The sequence below is a fragment of the Piliocolobus tephrosceles genome, chromosome 1, assembly GCF_002776525.5.
Source record: "Piliocolobus tephrosceles isolate RC106 chromosome 1, ASM277652v3, whole genome shotgun sequence".
Lineage (NCBI taxonomy): Eukaryota > Metazoa > Chordata > Mammalia > Primates > Cercopithecidae > Piliocolobus > Piliocolobus tephrosceles.
In genome coordinates this window covers 5,052,851-5,066,462 of record NC_045434.1, presented here as the reverse complement: position 1 = coordinate 5,066,462, position 13,612 = coordinate 5,052,851, and the positions used below count along the sequence as shown (strand labels likewise).

General features: G+C 35.2%; 1 protein-coding gene across 8 annotated transcripts in view; it reads right to left on the bottom strand.

Annotated features, from left to right (window-relative positions):
* The window catches only part of AKT3 (AKT serine/threonine kinase 3), a 373,403-nt gene that overhangs the window by 60,428 nt on the left and 299,363 nt on the right, over positions 1-13,612 (bottom strand). For all 8 annotated transcript variants that reach the window (XR_002732370.3, XM_023216162.2, XM_023216163.3 and 5 more), the window contains 2 exons: positions 9,063-9,277; positions 1,774-1,861 (listed from right to left, as the gene is read on the bottom strand). Coding sequence is in view for 7 of the 8 variants with exons in the window: in XM_023216162.2 (XP_023071930.1) it covers positions 1,774-1,861; positions 9,063-9,277 (303 nt within the window). In the remaining variant the exon portion in view is untranslated. The remainder of the gene's footprint in view (positions 1-1,773; positions 1,862-9,062; positions 9,278-13,612) is intronic.

Sequence of the window (13,612 nt, the reverse complement as noted above, 5' to 3'; positions counted from 1 at the left end):
TTGTCTATAAGAAGACAATAAACATTTAGCACATTTAAGACTGCTCAAATGCTTCTCATCAAAGTTGTGAAGGATTCAGTACTTAACATGGTACTTTACACATAGAAGAAACTCAAGATATGTGAGTTGAATCGAGTAGAGGTGTCTAACATGAGGCACCTATTTTAAATTCCTAGTTACAAGAAACAGATAGAAAATCACCATACTCCCAGCGACCAATAACACAATGCAGACATGAAGTGCTTGTGTTACTTCCTCCTAACTCATCTAGTTCATATGACATAATTCTGTCTTTACCTTAAGGCTTGACAGAGAAGAGCACCTGGCACATAACAGACCCAAGATAAATGTTGTTGACTAATAAACGTTTCGGAGAAAAATCTGAAATGTTGGAATAAACTGAAATGGATGAACTAAAAATAATTACAGAAAAATTTGGAGTAAATTATTGAATGAAAAATATTTCATAGTAAAAATTTTATATAAGCATCTGAAAATCAAAATATCAAAATCAATGAATGTACTAACAGTATCTGAGGTAGTAAAAAAAAAAAAAAAAGCGGGGAGTGGGGGACAGACATAATAATATCCCATTCTTGAACTTAAGCAAAAATTGCAGTATTTAAAACAAGAAGGGTGGGTGCAGTGGTTCACGTAATCCCAGCACTTTGGGAGGCCAAGGAGGGAGGATTGTTTGAGCCCAGGAATTCAATACCATACCGGGCAACATGGCAAAACCTACAAAAAGTACCAAAAAATTAGGCAGGTATGGTGACTCACACCTGCGGTTCGAGTTACTTGGGAGGCTGAGGTGAGAGGTAGAGGCTGCTGAGCTGTGATTGTGCCACTGCACTCCAGCCTGGCCAACAGAGACCTTGCCTCAAAAAATACATAAATAAATAAAAACAAGTAATAAGCAGATCACAATAAAACTAAACATATATAATTAGTAGTGATTTTTTTTTTTTTTTTTTTAAGAGATTGGGTCTCACTCTGTCATCCAGGCTGGAGTACAGTGGTGTAATCACAGCTCACTGCAGCCTCAACCTCCTGGGCTCAAGCGATTCTCCTGCCTGCCTTAGCAGCCTCCTCAGGAGTGTGCCACCACGCCCAGCTGTTTTTTTTTTTTTTTCTTGTAGAGATGGGGTCTCACTGTGTTGCCCATGCTGGTCTCAAACTCCTGGCCTCAAGTGATCCTCCCACCTAGGCCTTCCAAAGTGCTGGGATTACAGGCATGAGGCACCATGCCTGGCCTAGCAGTATTCATTTTGTGGGCAATAAAGTTCTGTTTCAAATGACAGAGAAGTCCAAAATAAGACACTGTGTTTACTACTTCATTAAATATTAAAAACAAATTTCTTTAAATTCCTTTTATAACAAAGATTTGTATAAATGAATCTGAAGTGTTTACTTTAAAATTAAAGACACAAGGGCGAATTAAAAATTTTTAACTAGTTTTCTTAAAGAAAAAATAACACTGGGTATCTTTTTTTAAAATTAAAGAAATAACGAGAGGCAAACTAACAAATTATTATGAGAAAAAATAGAAAAATAAATTCTGTGATCATGTTGAGTAAAATTTCAAGAGGCATTTAGGGAGTCAAAATTTTAAGTAAAATTTTGTGCACAGAAGTTCAGTAATCACTTAAATGACGGTAAAATGGAAAGTATCATTACATCATTAACTTTTAATCACTTAAAATATTTTTGCTATAAATTCATTTTAGCAGTGCAGCCAAAATATGTACACACTATGCCATAAAGATATCTTACCTTTTTATCATATACATCTTGCCAGTTTACTCCAGAAAAGAAACTGTGTCTCATAATTTCTTTTGCATCATCTGGTCCTCCACCAAGGCTATGAGAACAGAAATAAAATTAAGTATAAAACATTTACATAAGCTCAAAGCATAACCAAAAAAAAAAAAAAAGGTTTTGTGAAAGTGTAATTTTCTGCACAATAAATAGTTCTTGGGATAAACAGCTCTAAAAGTAAACAGCTTTTGCTATAAGTTCAATTTTTCCTAATATGCTTATAAGAACTAGCTTCAGAACAGTATAGTATTTGCAAAAGAGCAGAGGCTTTGGAGATAGATCTGGAAGAGGCAACCATCTCTGGCACTTATGAGATGTGTGACAACAGAAAAGAGGCTTAACCTCAGTTTTCTAATCTGCAGAGTGAGGAATAATAATATTTGCTGGTGGGTCACTGCAATGGTTAGAAACAACATAGGAATATGGTTTGGCTGTGTCCCCACCCAAATCTCATCTTGAACTGTAGCTCCCATAATCCCCATGTGTCATGGGAGGGGCCAGGCGGGAGGTAACTGAATCATGGGGGCGGGTTTTTCCCACGCTGTTCTCATGAGAGTCAGTAAGTCTCATGAGATCTGATGGTTTTACAAAGGGCGGTTCCCCTGCACGTGCTCTCGGGTGCCGCCAGGTAAGACATGCCTCTGCTCCTCCTTCACCTTCTACCATGATTGTGAGGCCTCCCTCGCCAAGTGGAACTGTGAGTCCAATAAACTCCTTTTTCTTTAATAAATTATGCAGTCTCAGGTATTTCTTCATAGCAGTATGAAAATGGATTAATAATAGGTAAGGAAATTCTGGTGTTTTCTGGCTTATTCAATTTAATATAGTACATATTACTAAGAATAAAAGAACTAAAAGTGAGAAACAGGAAGAACAGGAGGAAATGAGGGAAAAAGAACAAGAAAAGGAAGAGAAAATAAACCTATATATCTGAATTTAATACAGTAGGCTTTATTTGAACTTGTTCATTATTAGAAATGATACGTACCGGTAAGTGCTTAACAACCAGCTCTCTGTGAGCAATCATGCATTTATACAAATATAATTTTTTTCTTTTTTTTTTTTTTTCAAGGGCACAGTAGATACCAGGTGCTCAGAGCAGAGCAGCCATGGAGCTACTGGAACCGAACCTTGCCTGACCTAGCCACGACCACACCCCAGACATAAAAATTTAAATTTTACTGATATAAAGAATGCAAAACACAAAATTTACAAAGATCATAGAATATACAATGTTGTGTATTGTAAATTAGTCACCTGATTCTCACAGAAAACTTGTTAATTTTTGTTGTACTCCAAAGCCACTAATGGATGCAACTTACGATTAGTTCCAACATGAATACTGGTTGACATTTTCGTTTATGTTAAAGTCAAAGCTGAAAGTGATACAATGGAGACTTCAGAACTTCACTTGTCAGTTATGTGAGTGACTTCTTTGCTAAATGGTTAATAACTTTGGGACAGTGGAAGAAGACTCACTTTTTGGTGCTATTTACAATGTAACGAATATGGACACAACAAACTTTTAAATTTAATCTGCATTATTAACATTTTCTCTTAAGTCTAAACAATCAACAAGACAGTAAGTCCAGCCCCAACTCATAGTATTTGCCAATTCTGGTGGTATAAATTCTCCCACCGTGGCCAATTTTGAGCTACCGATAAGATGTCACTGAACATGTAGGCAGAAAGAGATGCATCGTAGCAAACCATTATATATTATGTCCATACAGATACAACAGACATAACTAATCTCAAAAATACAGATAACAGTGAAACATAACAAATTAAGGAGTAATGAGTTTTGAGTATTTCTGACCTTTGCTTTTCCTATTCTTAACTAGTAAATTTATATAATTTTTAATAATGACCATAATCTACAACCAGCTCACAAAATTGGTGAACCAACTCACACAGTTGGTTCTTTAAAGCCGGTATATGCTAACTCCAACACACCACTGGGTTGGAAGAAAACCAAGTAGGTCACAGAAAACAAATACAGATGCTCCTAAACTTAACGATGGATTATGTCTAGATAAACCCACATTTCAACTTAAGATGGGTTTATCTGGATGCAATTCCATCATTAGTTGAGGAGCATACTAAATACGCATCACTTTTGCACCATCATAAAGTCAAAAAATTGTCAAGCCATCACAGGTCGGAAATCATTTATAATTATACAATTCTAATGACTTCTGGTTATTAGATCTAAGAAACACATGACTGGGAAGGACCTAGACCCTTTGACACATAGTCAAAATGGAAAACAGTCAACTGATACCTGAGTATCTTTAGTGATGATAAATGATTCACACCAGCTGGGTCTCCAACTCCCAGATCCTTATAAAATTCTCTAAATGAACTATACCCCAGAGATGGGACTTTTAGGTTTGATATAATAGTGCTGTCTGATGTTTGTATTTGGAATTTTCAGACTGGTAGTTCTGTATTTAGTGAGAGCTCAGCATTTCAGACCCTGCCCTCTTTTTCTTTCTATTTCAATTGTGTAGGTTTTTTCCCCAGGAGACTGCAAACTCCTTTGAAGACAAGGAGAGTGCTGGATTATCCAAAAGGCATTCTAAGCTTGTGCTTAGGGAACCAGAGAAGCAAAAGCACCAAAACACATTTCTGAAAAGCATTTAATATTTTCAAGCATGCATCAACATAGTCTGCATGAGAAACATCAAAGCTCCATGGCATTTTCCTACAGTTATGTTATAGTTTATTTCAATACTGTTTTCATTTGAATTGTACTTGAGATGGGAGTTGGAGTGGAGAATCATAATCATTTTGTAAATAAAATGTTTTAATCCAGCTTTAGTTATCCATTTTTGTAACTCCTCAAGTTTTCTAGCAATACTTTGGTTTTGAACATAGCCAGCATTTATTCTATATTTATCAAATACATGTAAAACTAAAATATCAGCTATGAATACTATGCAAAGTCTGAGAATACAATCAGACTTCCATTTTAGAAGCTAGGAGAAATTCTTTAACACACTTCCTCAATGTGTGAAACTGTCAAAAATTTCAGTGTCAATGACTCTCTAATATACAATTTAAGACTTCAAAAATAATAACAAAATATGCTTTGAAGTAAGATATTTATGTCTAGAATACTAAACTCCAGTATCAGAATGCCAAACTAAATCCTCAGCTACTATGAATTCCTTTACTATTAGGAACATCACAGAATTCACATTTTCCTAATGTCACTGAATACATGAGGTCATGCTTTTCCTATCAACTCTGCATAGGAAGATAAAGGAGGGGCTAACAGAGTGAACATAAAGGATGGAGAGTAAGAAATAAAACCAAAATGATAGTTGACCCTTGGATAGCACTAACAGCAATTCAATAAGACATACCAGAAAAATTCCAGTAGTATTTAAAGTAGCTGTGTAGAAAAAAATGAAGAGTTGTATTATAATGCTATCATTACTTATGTTTCCAAAGACTTTTCAAGATCCTTGTTAGTTTTCTTTTCTTTCTGCCCAAAACTGAGGTTCCCTAAGATTCTGTCCTGAGGCCCTCTTCTCCTTATCCACCACTCTCGCCACTACTGCCTTGGCTCTAGCTACCTCCTAGAGTTATGGCTCCCAATCCATATAGTCAGTTACTGTGTTTTTTAAAGCATTGATTCTATTATTTCCAGCTGCTCACTTGACATTTCCATCTTGGTTTTATATAGAAGCTTCAGACTCAGTGTACCCAAAGTTATTATCAACATCTACCCCCATCAAGTCTCCTTGGTTTGCACACCCTGTTAATCACCCTAGCTGGAATCCTCAGAGGGACTCCTGACTCCTCCTACTTCCTCACAGTTTCTAGTTAATCATAACGTCTACCACTTGTGTACTACTGCTTCAGGAAGGATTCCATCTATTATCTCAACAATTCCATAAATATTCTTTTCTAAAAAAAAAAAAAAAAAAAAAGACAGAGACTCACTCTATTGCCCAGGCTGGAGTGCAATGGTGTCAACTTGGCTCACTGCAGTCTCGACCTCCTGGGCTCCAGCGATTCTCCCACCTCAGCCTCCCAAGTAGCTGGGACTACAGCATATGCCACCTCACCCAGCATTTTTTTTTTTTTTTAACAGAGATGAATCTTTTAACAGAGATGTTGCCCAGATTGGTCCCTGAACTCCCAACCTCAAGTGATCTTCCTGCCTCGGTCTCCCAAAGTGCTGGGATTATAGGCGTGAGCCACTGTGCCCGGTCCAATAAACACTTTTAACTGCTCTGCCTGCCCCTGGATCCTCACTCATCTAATCTGTCCATGACAAAGCTGCCGGAGTTACCTTTTCATGACACAAATCTGATTACACTATCCCTTGCTTTAAATACTTAAGCACTATCTCATCGTCTTCTGAATAAAGATTAAATATTTTCTAAGAAACCTAAAATCCTTATAATCTAATATCAGCTTCATTTCCCAATGTTACCCAACTCATATTCTACGCTCTAGTCACTGAGCTTCTCAAATGCCATGTTCTTTTGCAATCCTAGCTAAACTCTACATGTAAATTTCTGTGCTTGAGTGCCAATGCAAATTTGAACTCCTTTCTGATCTGATTCAGCTCAAGTCCCCCAATCCCCTAGACAAAGCCAATAATTTCAACAGTACTTTGTATGTAGTTTGACCTGAGCATCTGTAAGTATATGTTTTGTGCCCCAGATTATTCTATGAACATCTAGAGCAGAGACTGGTTCATCTCACTCATCCTTGTATCCCCTGTTTTTGCTGCAGCAGTGGAGGGGCTTGACACATCTATTATAAAATAAATTATTAGATCATTGAAAATACTGCATCTTCTCATTAGATCAATAACAACCTCCTGGTGAACAAACAGGAATTATTCTATAAATACATACCAGGCGGCTAACATTCTAAGAATTTGCCTCACATTCGTTCAGTAGTTCCTAAGTACTGACTATGTGCTATTCACGGAGTAGGCTGACGAATTAAAAAAAAAGAAAAAACAATGAGACATACACATGAAAACCACAAGTAAATTTTGTTCTGCTAGCCATTTATATAGAGGGCCACAAAGTAAAGGGTGGTCAAAGTTGCCTGCCAGAATAAGAAAAGGATAAGATAAAAATTCACTGCCTTGAATACCAAGCCAAATATTAGACCAAAAAATCAAATAGATAAAAGTTGGCTGGACACAGTGGCCCAGGCCTGTAATCCCAGCACTTTGGAAAGCCGAGGTGGGTGGAACACGAGGTCAGGAGATGGAGACCATCCTAGCCAACATGGTCAAACCCCATCTCTACTTAAATATTAAAAAAAAAAAAAAAAAAAGCCAGGTGTGGTGGTGTGCACCTGTACTCCCAGCTACTCAGGTCAGGAGGCTGAGGCAGGGGAATTGCTTGAACCCAGGAGGCGGAGGTTGCAGCGGGTCAAGATCGTGCCACTGCACTCCAGCCCGGATGATAGAGCGAGACCCCCTCTCAAAAAAAAAAAAAAAAAAAAAGAAAAGAAAAAAAAGATAAAAGTCACTACTCTGTTTAAAGGTTACCTATCATCAGGTGCTGCTCCTTACTTAATTGTAAAAGAATGCTATTAAACGGAACACATTTCAAAACTTGAACTAAGAAATTGTTGCACTGTAAATAAGATACATACGAAATACCAAATAGGCACCAAGAAACTTGATTTCTGCTCTTGGTCTGCATGAATGTTCTGAGAGACCTTGAATAAATCACCTAACCCTCTCTGGGCCTTTGTTTTCAACTCAATGAAATGGAAATGAGAATAGTATCTCCCCTATCCACCCAACAAGGCTACTGAAAAAGCCAGGAAGTTAATCTATGTGAAAGTGCTCTGAAAAAGAAAACAAAATCACTTTACACATATAAATAATGTCTCTAGCTAGGATTACAAAATGATTCTTGAATAATTCTTCACAAAGCAAAAAGACAGTATCTCTTTTATTATGTTTGCTTATTTCTGCTGAAGATAAAGTCATGCTCCTTATAAGGTTAAAAGCTAGAAGAATGCAATGAAAACCATTTCTAAGATAGACTTAAAAATCCAACTTTTTGGGATTCACTCATTAATCCAGTCAGTATATACATATACATATACATATATATATATATATATGAGCATCAACCATAAATAAAACATTTTCATAAAACCCTATGTGAGGTATTATAAAAGATTCAACAATATGTGAAATCATCTATGCTTCAAATGAGTAGACTCAGAGAAATACTGATATGCATAGATACCTAGATGGGAAGGCAGATATATACATATAAAAACACACATATTAAGGGACATTTTGAAAATTAATAGTCATTTCATATGATTTACGAATTTATAAACATGAATGAATGCATAAACATGAATACAAAATACTGTAGTTCACTGAACAAAGCAGCAAGAGCCATAGGATTCTTCAAGTCATAGCCATAGCTACAAAAACAGAAATACAAAGTGTGTACAATTTTTTTTTGCCATCAACCCTTTCAGCTATGCATAGAAAAGATTATTTTCAAATGACAAAAAAGCAGTTAGAGGCCGGGGGCGGTGGCTCACGCCTGTAATTCCAGCACTTTGGGAAGCCGAGGCGGGTGAATAACTTGAGGTCAGGAGTTCAAGACCAGCCTGGCCAACTTAGCAAAACCCCATCTCTACTAAAAATACAAAAATTAGCCAGGTGTCGTGGGGGTGCTTGTAGTTCCAGCTACTCGGGAGGCTGAAGCAGGAGAATCACTTGAACCTGGGAAGCGGAGGGTGCAGTGAGCCAAGATCGCACCACTGCACTCCAGCCTGGGCGGCAGAGTGATACTCCGTCTCAAAAAAAAAAAAAAAAAAATGCAATTAGATATGTTAACACAGGCTGCGGATGGGAGGAGAGTATTGAAAAATAGGTCTATTCCTTTTATAAGAAATACAAAGGCCCAGAGACTGAAAGAAAGAAAAAGGATTCTCCTATCCCCACAAGATCAAGTAACAGAGCAATTAAGAAATTTTCACTCATAATATGGATAATGAAACTCTCAAAATCCTTATTTGGTAAATCTGCATAAAAGTTCCAAGTTAGGAAAGAGTCGAGAAAAATTTTTAAATGTTCTATATTATGCAGTTAAAAATAAGTCAGGATCTCAGTGGGAAGATGTCTACACCAAATACATTGCTTCTTGGAGTTAGTTATATTTGAATTAATTTCCATATCTCAATTTTTAACCACATTCATCAGTAATTCGCTGAGCGTCGAGGCTTACCGTTTATTTGGATCCTTTATCAAGAGCCCTGAAAGCAATGATTTTGCATCTGAAGAGAGTGTTCGAGGAAATTTAATGTCTTCCATTAATATTAATTCAAAAAGTTTCTCATGGTCCTGGTTGTAGAAAGGTAACCTCCCACACATCATTTCATACATGACAACCCCTAGGCCCCACCAGTCTACTGCTCGGCCATAGTCATTATCTTCTAACACCTAAAAGTGAAATCAGTAAAAAGATTAATTATTATATGTTAACTTTTAAAGCATTATTCATAGAACATAAGATTTTTATATAAAAATGAATCTTAACTTTCAAAGCCTAGGTAGTCTATTCTGAGATCTTGACATTTAAACTGTGAAGCATCCTACAAAAGACACAAATCACATCAAATATGTGGAAAATTCAATATATATCCAGAAATGGCCAGTGTACAAAAAAAGGGGCAGGTCGTACAAAAAAAAAATCCCAAGTACATGAATATACATAAGGATCAAATGAAAAACGCTAGCTAGCATATTTACATATTTTTTCTTAGGCCTAGTGACTTTTTCATTCTGGTTCCACCCATGTGGACTTTAAGTAACAACTCAGAGCTAGGGTGCGCTGATTACAGAGCATATAACATGCACTACACATTCTTGCTTTAAGAAGAACTAAGTAATACAAATTAAACAGTGAAAGACAGTAGTAAACAAAGGCAATGTAATGGAGAAGTCTACAGGGCAAGACAATCATTAGGTCTGAAAACCTTTGGAGGTCCCTATATGTTTCAACTCTTTCTGGAACTATTTAATTGACAAAGTGAATATAATAGCTCATGGTATGAGCTGTAATAAACTTTAATAGCCACAGCTTTGTACCTCACAACAAAAATTTCTGTTACAGCAAAAAAATGGACTTTATATCTGTGTGGTATATGTCCTTAAATTTTTCCCAAAATATATTACATGCAAAATAAATTTAGTTAGAAATGATATAAAAGTATCCATTTGCCTATGTTGGAGCAACCTGTTCAAATGGGAACACGGTAACTTACCATTTGCCCCAGGAAAAATTTGGTTTTATCTTTTTATCAGATTTGTTCTTCATCCAATGGAATATTCCTCATCCATATGCAACTTTGAATATTTTATTTTAAAACTATATTTGATAATCTTAAAGCTTACTTTATTTGATCCTCTCAGCTTTGGAAAACCAGATCAGGAAAACCACATATATGAATTTATCAATTTAAAAACACTTATAACTGATTACAAAAGAGAACATTTGATAAGGACAAAGTAGTACTTGTGTTCCAAACTTCCTTAGTTCAAATTAAATATTTTCTGGAAGATTACTCTTACATCACTTTTATTTAAAATTTATCAATAATCTCACAGAATTACAGGTGATATTTTTGACAGTTACATTATGATTACCTAAAAACACTATGAAAGGCACTTTGGTAGGGTATTTAAAGACAAAGGATATAATTTATAAGAAAAAATATGTCACTTAAAAGATCTATTCAGTAAGCATTTCTATTATGAAAAGATTTTTAATTCAGTTATATCAATGTTTGTTTTACGGCTAAAAAACTGAAAACTTCACTGGTAGGATATGAACACAAGTTTAGATCCTATGCTTTTCTAGAAATGTTTTGTAAATCACAAACTAACAAAAACATTTTCTGGAAGAACAACAAATTCTAGTTTTCATCATTAGCCCAAAGAATGTCATATTTTACTTGTCTGAAATGAGTAATCTGAGAACAAACAGAAAACAAAAAAATAACCTGAAAAAGCAGAAGAAATTCTACTTACATATTTATGTTAAAGAAAATGCTGCATATATTATTTTAAAATACCAGTGACTTCTGATGATTCAAGGATCTATCTCATGGCCAATTAGTAGAATGCACTGTTTGTGGGCCTTTATCTAACTGACACAAGATTTTAACTAATAACGACAAAAAAATTTAAATGTAAGTAACCTTTAACTGCATTCCTACAACACCAACAAAACAGTGGCATATACGGAAAGGAGCCAAATGTGGTTTTTAACCTCTTTTTTTCATAAAACCATAAAAAGCATAAAAGCTGGATTAACTGCCTCCCGAACCCACATTTCACCAGCCGGGTTCTCATCCCCAGCTGGCAAAACTGGCAATCCTTTATTTTTGTTTAAATACCTGGTTTGCAGCCAGAAGGGAAAGTGAGTACATAAAAAAGGGGGTTTTTATTTTTGAAGAGAAATAAGCAACTGAAAAATAAAATTGCATTGTAAAAAAATCTGTTTGATAAAATAAAATACATTTTATTTAGCTTTGTAAAATGAATATTGATTCTTAAAATAAGTGATTTTGCCTCTCAACATACGTGCTTTAATTGATCTACAGATACATAATGCTATAATTAGAACTGTTTGCCGTATCACTTTGTATTGAACAAAACTGATGTAACGTATTGTCTTCCTGACATGTAAACTTAAGCAATGCTGAGGAGAAAACACCCTAACAACTGAAATCCCTCTTTACCTAAGAGATTTCCCTATCAATTAGAAAGATTTTTGTCCAAATCCTATCTCCAAACAGCTATTAAGATGAAACATATATAAATAAAAATAATGATTACACTATCTTACATGTGGATATATATGTTCCCACTATTCAAACAATATCCTTTCTCTTTCCTGAGTCTACATTATTTCAAAACACAATACTTTTAAATACTCTGGAAATCCCACAGTCAAATTAACCAATTTGAATCCAATAACCTCTTTCAGATTATTTTAAGAAGACAATTTTTCTCCCTCTACTCAAAGCATTTATTATTCTATAAATACATAATTTTAACTTAAGGATTGCAAAGTCTTTCTGGTTACCTCTGAGAATTTTTCTTTTCTAGCTAAAAGGCTAATTTATTTCATGGTTATTGTGAGGGCTGGCTGAAAGGTATGATAAACAGTGGTATAACGGACAGGTACAACAATGGTAGAGCATACTTCAACTTCATTAAAAGGTAATTTCTCATATAATTTGAATATAAATACAGATCAAAATATGCTCCTGAAAAAATCCAATGAAAGATTTATCTTGAAGAAATAAACTTGCGTCTCTTTTCCATAAAACCAATGTTACTGACTTTTAAATGAAACTCAAACTTTAAATAGGAAAGCAGACATTTGGTATTTCCTCTACCCCACAGTTCTTTACAACCACAGATGTAGTTGTACTTTATACCTACCTTCAACATAAATGCCCAAACAGAGACGAAAGAGGGGATTTGGAACATTAAAAAAAATGTAATTGTTAAAGACTGATGAGAGGTTACATCAAATGAAAACTCAAACAGAGCACAAACTCTAGAAAATAAGGCTTTATTTCTAATAGGAGCCAGAAATTGCTTTACTTTCTGATATGATAAAACCTAAGACTCAAGGAGGTTACAGCAGATACAAACTAACATTAAATACCCTGGAAATATCTGATCAAGATTTGATGAAGACACTTACATTTATAAAACAGCCAGGTGAGTTAATAACAATTCAAGAACTAATATGTTTTAATTTCAAAGAATGATATTGAATGAGAAACTATATATTTTTAAATGATACTATCAATTCAAGTTACCAATGTAAATATTTATTTGGTTAATGGGCCTTTTAAAACAAAACCTATTCATTCCAATATTCTTTTACCAGGAGGATTTACTAGGAGGTTAAAGGAACACCTCCCTCAGCCTACCCACCAGGCCACACAATGCACCCAAGGCAAGCAATTATAAGGAAGCTATGTATGCCCTGGGGTGGCTTACTGCTCAATCAATAATCCTGACAGAACAGATGGGGGAAAAAATTAAACATCTAAACAAACTGTCTGCACACCTATGTTGTGAAAGTAAACTGCGAACTTGGATGAACCAATTTACCACTAATTCAAAAAAAAAAGTTTTTTCCAGTAGTCTTACATTTCAGGTAACTGACAGATGTGTGTTTTATACCTAAACATACATCTATATCATTTATCATTTATGGGAGCCCTTCATATATTCTTAACATCACAGGTATGGGCTAAGGAAAAAAGACCTACAAATCTTCTCATTCAGATTTTAAAGTAAACTGCAGCTTCAGGGAAAGTATCCATTTCAATACATAACATTATAAATTCTACAGTTGCTTGGTATTTTCTTCATAAATACATATTTTATAACTATTTCTCAACTGCTTTCATAATTGTAAGTGACAGCAACTGTCAATGCCATTTGCTATGAATTATGTGAAGGCTGTACGCTTTATGGCCACCTCTCCTAGCACACACAAATACTTGTACACGGTTAACATCGTACTTTCAAAAGCAAACTCTGGCTAGCACAGGAAAAATCCTTCGACAAGAGAAAGGCTAAATGGATACAATAATGATGATTAGATCATACTTACACACATCTTCCAAGAGATTTCTATACTTCTTTTTTATTCTGAAGCAATAGACATTATGGGATTCCAAGAAACTGAGCCTTTATAACCCAAGTAACAATAGCCATTGTAAAATACGATAGGTAATCACTAGT